Source organism: Mesocricetus auratus, unplaced genomic scaffold (assembly GCF_017639785.1).
Source record: "Mesocricetus auratus isolate SY011 unplaced genomic scaffold, BCM_Maur_2.0 Super-Scaffold_4256, whole genome shotgun sequence".
Classification (NCBI taxonomy): domain Eukaryota; kingdom Metazoa; phylum Chordata; class Mammalia; order Rodentia; family Cricetidae; genus Mesocricetus; species Mesocricetus auratus.
In genome coordinates, this window is record NW_024429182.1 from 24,269,688 (window position 1) to 24,277,496 (window position 7,809).

General features: G+C 45.8%; 1 protein-coding gene across 1 annotated transcript; it reads left to right on the plus strand.

The window, feature by feature from the left end:
* Nucleotides 1-2,009: 2,009 nt before the first annotated feature.
* On the plus strand, nucleotides 2,010-6,869 carry Ppp1r3c (protein phosphatase 1 regulatory subunit 3C). The gene is made up of 2 exons (XM_005063660.4): nucleotides 2,010-2,145; nucleotides 4,266-6,869. Exons 1-2 carry the CDS (start codon nucleotides 2,132-2,134, stop codon nucleotides 5,203-5,205), a joined length of 954 nt encoding a protein of 317 aa, XP_005063717.1. The 5' UTR covers nucleotides 2,010-2,131; the 3' UTR covers nucleotides 5,206-6,869.
* The last annotated feature ends 940 nt before the right edge of the window (nucleotides 6,870-7,809 follow it).

Consider the following 7,809-nt stretch of genomic DNA (forward strand, 5'->3'; position numbering starts at 1 on the left):
AGGGCTGTTGATCTCCTAATGGGTTTCCTATCTCTAAGACAGTATTCGTGACGGGCAACACAACCCAGGATTGTGTAAATATCAAACAGATGCCACAATGCACACGAAAAGGCTCAATGAGCAATGGTCACGATCGCCTTTTCCCTTGGGTACTAACTTTGCTGAGGGGGAGAGTAGAAGCAAGCATGGACCAACCCAGTGCTCACTTGAGATCTAATGTGGATTAGACACGTGAACTGGGCATGGTGCTGAGGTGCACACGATCAATTGTTCCTCAGAACAAATTTATCATCTCCATGCTGCACACTAGGAAACTGAGGCCAGAATTTGCCTGGATTCAGGTGACAATCAAAACCCAGTCGTTTGATCGTCACCTGAGAGGGCAACAACACATACTATCACATACATGCTTGATTTCAGAAACAGAGCCCAAGGGCTAGCAGGATGGTCCAGTGTTTAAGAGCACTCGCTGCTCTTGGGGAGGACCAGGGTTTGGTTCCCAGCGCCCACATGGTGGTTTACAACCACCAGTAACTTCTGTGCCAGGGAATGCCCTCTTTCACCTCTGAAGGCACTGTGTGCATGTGGCATGTCTACATACATACAGGCAAAACTCTCATGTGACAATATAAAAGTGAATCTTTTAAAAAGCCCAGTCACTATTTTCGTCTGTGATGTTAAGTCTGAGTTTCTTAGAAAAGACTTACCTTCACTTACTTTGGTGTGTCTCTGTGTTGTGTGTGCACATGTGCGGGTCCAGCAGAAGCCTGAAGAGGGCGTAGATCCCTTGGAGCTGGAATGACAGGGGCGTGTGAGCAGCCTCATCTGGGTGCTGGAAACTGACCTCTGGTTCTCTGAAAGAGCAGCAAAGCATTCTACAGCTGAGCCGTCTCCAGCCCAGCGGCATGCGATTTTTCTTCTTCGTTCCAACGCCATTGTAACAACTCTAGTGTTTGGCAGGGAGACGACACAGAAAAACTGTGTGCATTCTAGTTGGCTCCTGGAAAATCAAGCAGAGCCAGGTCATGGGGCTTTATAAAAATAATTTGTACATATATGCATATAACAACACCTAGCAAAAAGGAGGCCATGAATTTGAAAGAGAACAAGGAGGGATATATAGGAGTGAGGAAAGGAAAGGAGGAAATGAATGTAATTAAAATCTCAGAAAAACAAAAGAAGAAAAACAATTTGTACTTGACTATCAAAGTTAGTTTTGTAGCTTTTAATTGTACAGCTGATTTGGTCCCTCAAGGTCAAAAATAAAATAAGGAAGCCTCAGTGAAAGCAGCTGGCTTGGGAGGTTTGTGACAGGTAATGCGACTTTTCCCTCACTGCCTAAGGATGTCAGAACCCCCGCCAGGAGTTAGGGCTGCCTGCTGCGTCTGACAATGAGCAAGGACAGTAACTTCATGTTGGCCTATAGTTTTCTCTCCCAAGGAGAAATAGATCAGCATACACAGTGCCTGCTTGCTTATTTAAAGGTAGAGTCCTGCTAGGCTGTCCAGGCTGGCCCCCTGCCTGTCTTCAGAAGCAAGAGATCACAGAGCCACCTCCCTTCATTGAGACGTTATTTGTGAAGAAAGAAAAGTCAGCCGACTTCTTTTTGCGTGGGCCAAGGTGCTTGGACACAAAAAGGAAGGAGCATAAGTATTTCAAATAACACAGCACCGGGTGGAGACACAACTTTCTGAACTCAGACGCAACTCTGCAAAGACCCACGCATAACACATAGGACCCCGCCAGGCTCGCACAGGCAGGGAGAGGCCAGCTGAGTGACTGCGGCCGTGCGCTACGTGCCGCGCGCGCGGTTCCAGGAACGCGGCGGAGTCCCGCTGGCCCAGGGCTCCCTGACACTCGGCTCGCCTTCCAGCACGCTCCGGGCACATCCAGCCCCGCGGTGATCACGTTCCGGGGACAGGGGCTCGTGGCCCAGCTGCGCGCTGGTTGGCCCTGCCATCGGGCCGCTGATTGGTCCGAGGGACCAGCTCACGTGGTCGAGCTCTGATAAACAGCCTTCCGACCCCGGGCGGCCAGTCGGCGGGCTGGACCGCGGCACTGCATCCACTAGGTGCTGGCTGTGAAGTTGAGCTGGGTGCGGCTGTCGCGGTCGCCGCTGCCTCTCGGCCCAATGAGCTGCACCAGGTAGGTTCAGTGCAACTCTGCGCCCTAACCGAGGGGAACCTGCAGCTGCGGAACGTTGGGGGCTTCTGTGGTTTTTGTCTTCTCTGCAGATGGAGACCCCGGAGGCCTGGAAGGGGTGGAACTGAGTTGTATTACTTAGGGCTTGTTTTGGGAATCAGCATCCTAAAGCAGAAACTGCCTTAGCGTGAGTCAGCTATAGCTGGGATTCCCTTTTTGAAGTGATTCTGCTGCCTTTGAGCTCAAAGACCCAAGCACTTGAGGGCAGCTTAGTTTGCACCCTGACATTGCTGGAGAGGTAGCTTAGGCTGTGGCAGAAGGACGGTTTTGCATTTATTCGTTCCTCCTATTTGCCTATCCTGGTTTGCCATAGAAAACTCAGTCTCAGAGTTTGAGCAAACTATCACTTTTAACTCTTGCCCAGGACTTAGGATTCCAGTAACCCAATTCTAAAATTTCCTGTAAATGCAGACGTGAAGAAACAACAGCTCAACAAAACAAAAACAATGAATAACAGCTCAATCGACCAAGCAACCAAGAATATCCCATGAAATTTAGTTGTGTCTCCAAGTTGTGATATAGTAAAAGAATTCTCCCTCTCCAAATCCTGCCTGTTAACGGTTGTTAGACAAATACACTTGGAGCTTTTGTCTGCTGGAAGTAATCCTGTCAGAAAAACTCCTAGAGCTATTAAAGTGAGTTCTGTATACATTCTTTACTGCCCACTTTGTGATGATGACCATTTGCCAGCGAGCCGTGCTTAGCGTGGCTGTGAAGAGAAATTCTTCAAGTCAGACTATCATCTATCTATCTATCTATCCATGCTCAAAATATGTTATATACATGAACAAACTGTTAAAGAATAAGTAATTAAAAATGAAACCAGACTGAAAATTGCACCTACTATATTTCATGTGTCTTTCATCTAAAGGGCTGAAATTGGAAAATCCTAATCCTGTAAAGATGGCAGCATAGTGTGAGGTCAAGGGAAAGGCCAGAAAAAAATCTTGGTGGACAATTCTTGGTTTAATTTAACTATTGTTATTGTCTTTCTACTTGTAAATACCACTTGCCCAAACAATTGAAAACACCAAAGAAGCCCAAAATGAGTAGATTGTGTAATTCTGTCCTGCAAAGATGATTATTAACATTTTAGTGATTTTTTCCTGTGAAGTTTCTCAGTATTTATAAATTCATATACCTACTATGTATTTTAAAACAGTTCAATTCTCAGATTATCAGTTTTTTAGATACATTTTATTTTGCATATATAATGTATACAGCAGGCTACAAGACAAATATAATAAAATAGTTATTATTGGATAGAAAGAATATTGTCTGTTACCTCAGCAGCCAGTTTTTCCATTTACACGTGAACTTGTCATGGGTATCCTTCTATAGGAAATGTAGGTTATTTAAAGATTTTTTTCTTTTAGTGCATGAGATGTTGACTGGTGTTGCAGTTGGTCATTTGTGAAAAATTAGCACGAGCTTGATAAAATGCAAACGTCATTCTGACTTCACATAATAACTACATGACATTTTAAACATTGCTTCATTTATCTCTTTTCAAGTGGATTACTTTGTCAGAGAAGTAAAACCGAGTTAAGAGCCAAAATAAGAAACAGCAGCCAGAAGGAGCAAGAGGGTCTGCCTGGGACTGTGATTGTGGAGGAGCCTGTCTGGTCAATAGACTTGGGGAAGCTTTTGGTACATATTTACCTTGTTGGTGCCACGCTCTGAAGCTCCACTGTAGAGGTTCTAAGTCCCAGGAATCTGATTTTTTTTCCCTAAAGGAAAGAAACTCCTTAGGTAATGTTGACCTGACAGGCAGAAGAGGCACGGACCCAGAACAGAGCAAATAATCCTCAGGGCTGTGTCAGACATCGTCAGGTCCAACCCTCTTACGTTTCAGATGCAGAAAGTGAATCATGCTGAGCGTTTCAGGTGGTTTTCATGTGGTCCAGTAGTCGCACAGAGCTAGACTGCAGACCTAGTCACCTGCATGCTCTCCCCATGTGTTAGCACCTCCCTGAGTAGCTGTGACTCCTGCACTTGCATGTGGGACCACGGCTCGACAACTCCAACTCTCGGTGACCACCTCTCTTCCTTTTCCATTCCAGAATGATCCACGTGCTGGATCCACGTCCTTTGACGAGTTCAGTCATGCCAATGGACATGGCCATGAGGATTTGCTTGGCTCATTCACCACCCCTGAAGAGTTTCCTGGGTCCTTACAGTGACTTTCAGCGAAGAAAGTTTGTGAATAAACTGAAGCCTTTGAAACCGTGTCTCAATGTCAAGCAGGAAGCCAAATCACAGAATGAGTGGAAGCCCCCAAATGACCAAGCCAAGAAGCGGGTCGTGTTTGCCGACTCCAAGGGGTTGTCACTCACTGCTATCCACGTCTTCTCTGACCTCCCAGAAGAACCTGCGTGGGACCTGCAGTTTGATCTCTTGGACCTTAATGATATCTCCTCCAGTTTAAAACTTCATGAGGAGAAAAATTTGGTTTTTGATTTTCCCCAGCCTTCATCTGATTACTTAAGTTTCCGGGACCGCTTTCAGAAGAACTTTGTCTGCCTAGAGAACTGCTCTTTGCAAGAGCGGACAGTGACTGGGACAGTCAAAGTGAAAAACGTGAGCTTTGAGAAGGAGGTTCGGGTCCGAATCACCTTTGACTCCTGGAAAACCTACACAGATGTGGACTGTGTATACATGAAGAATGTTTATGGCAGCTCAGACAGCGACACCTTCTCCTTTGCCATCGACTTACCCCGTGTCATTCCAACTGAGGAGAAAATTGAGTTTTGCGTTTCTTACCATGCTAATGGGAGGGTCTTCTGGGACAACAATGAGGGTCAGAATTACAGAATTGTCCATGTACAATGGAAACCCGATGGGGTGCAGACACAGATGGCACCCCAAGACTGTGCATTCCAACAGGTGGCACCTAAGACTGAGTTAGAACCCACAGTCTTTGGCAGTCCGAGGCTTGCTAGTGGCCTCTTCCCAGAGTGGCAAAGCTGGGGGAGAATGGATAACCTGGCCTCCTACCGATGAGTTAGATAGCCTATGGACTGGCTTTGTCTGGTCACAATCTTCATGTGATTCTGTATTGCTCAATATTAGGAAGTCTTAGTTACTTTCCATCAGTAGGTTTAGGTGTGAGCTCTCGGGGCCTGCTATAGATAATATAGTGTCGGGGTCTTTGAGGGTGATGCCACCCAGTCTTGTTTTGAAGGATCAAGTAACAGTCTGGGAACTAGTGTTATAACAGTAACATCTTTTTGGGGGTGCATTTTTCCACTTCCCGCTCAGTTCGCTAGCTTTCACTTTGGACACAGGAAGGTGTAAGGACAGTTGATGGTGATGGTACGCTGTGGTAAGGGCATGAGGAATGTGAAGTGTGTACGCTAAGGGCTCTGAGGCTCGAGCCAGAGGAGGAGCAGGGGGCTGATTCTTAACCGTTGGTGGGAAGGAAAAGGTTCTCTTGTGTTTCAAAGTGGGTTTTACAGGTTTCTCCTGAGGAAATAACTCAAAAAGGGGCAGAGGTCCAATCTGTGCGTTCTTGCGTAGAAAAAGAAAGGGTTTTGGATGGAACTGGGGGAAGATGAACTGTCGCCCTGAAGAATCAAGATCTTGAGGGCTGGAGATGTAGCTTGGTTGGTAGATGTTTGCCTAGCATGCATGAAGCACCGTAAAACTGGGCACAGCAACACGTGCCTCTAATCCCATATGTTAGGGTGGAGGCAGGAGGATCAGAAATTCAAGGTCATTCTTGGCACCTAGAAAGTTGGAGGTCAGCCTGGGCTATACAAGACCCTGTCTCGAGGAGACGGCAATAAGAAGACCTTAAGTGAATCCTTTCTGTTTCAACATGGTCTATCACGAGCCATGTTTCGGGGTGTGTCTAAGCAAATCCAGCTTTGCAGTCTTAACCTGATAAGTGACTTTGCAGTCAAGGCATCATTCTTGGGCTCTTGGTACAGAGTGCTGCCTGACATCAGCCATGCTGTCACCAATGGCTAGCAGTATGTAGAGACTCAACGTCATGTCAAAGGTTGACAGCTCTTCCAGTGCTTTGATTAAACCAGAACACTGTAGCTGTTTAAACCGGTTACCTGAACGGCCATCTAATAACACATGAACATTTCTGGCCTTATTTGGAGGTCCATTCGCTGGCGTTCTCCTAAAATACCGTTGTATTTTCAGGAGTGCTGTCAGTGTACACAACTCATGTCCTTCATATTGAAGGTGACTCATCTTTCTGCCACACTTTTTTGATGTGATGTTTGAAGTGGGGACTGACACCAGAGTCTCAGTGCAAGAATCCAGTACCTCACACATCCAAGTAGCAGTCTATCTCACACCTACTTTTGCTGTTTTCATTTCAAGTCAAAGTGCTTTTAAAAAAAAGCAGGTGTGTATTATTTTGAATGTGAACTGTTCTGTGTGTACATGAATCCATTTTGTGAGCTCTTGAAGAAAGGTGTCCCGGGATGTTTGCTGTTATTGTGTATGTCCTGGCGGGGGGGGGGGGTGGAGCGTTAGGAGAGTGCAGTGAATTGTAACACATGCGATCTGCCATGCTGCGAAAACACTATTGGAATAACTCCACTCTGACAGCATTTGAGGTTTGGCTAGCATCCATACGTTCTCTGCTGTAAATATCTACATTGTCTCTCATGAGCCTCTCGCTTTAAGAATAAATGTGCTTGGTAGAAGATCTGAGAATGTTTTCTTTCCCCAAACCATAACCAGTCAAACCAGAAACTTAGCATCTGAAGTCCTCCTGTTTGGCCTAGCAACGACTAAGCAGAGCTGGTTTGGACTGGGGAGTGGATCCAGTCACATGCTTCAGTCTCATTAGTGACCAAAGGTCCCACCTCCTGACAGCTGGGGCTTGATGCAGAGGCAGTAGCTTCGCTGCTATAACTGTCCCTGTCTGTGGGTACTTCTCTCCCATTCTCTCTGCTGGGTCAGACTTACCTTGGGTGCTACCTGTCACTTTAGTAATGGGGAAGGAATGATGCAGGAAGTGTTGGAATAGCTCTTACTTTTTGAGCTCTAGTACCTTCCTGAGGAGCAGAACCTGGAACTGCAGAGAGGACCCCGGGAGGGACCCATGGGTGTCAGTCTTGGCTGAAAGGGAAGCACAGTTCTTTAGGGTGAGTCAACAAGTCCATGAACCTCAGCTGCTTTTCCAGTTTTGTCTCAGGTTTTTATAAAGTTCTTCACACAGTATTTTTTTAAAAAAACTTTCTGATCAAATTTTTTTCATACAGTATATTTTGATCATGTTTTTCCCTCTTGCCAAAGTCCTCCCAGATTCTCCCCATCTCCCTACCTATTCGTTATGTCTTATCTCTCTCTTTAAACAACAGAAACACCCCTCCCACACAAAATGGAAATCAAAATAAACAAGCAAAAGACCAATAAGACAAAAAAAAAAAGCCCAAGCAAAGCAAAATGAAACAAAAAGTCTACAAAAAATGCCATCAAATTTGTTTTGTGTTGGCCTAGGAGTGGAGCCTCCCCTGAAGTGTGGTTAATACCCCCAGTGACAATTCATTGGAGAAAACCGAGTTTTCCTTTGCCAGTGGGTATTAGCTGCAGACAGCTTTTTGGTTAGGAGTGGAAGCCCATGTCTATTCCTCTTTCTCA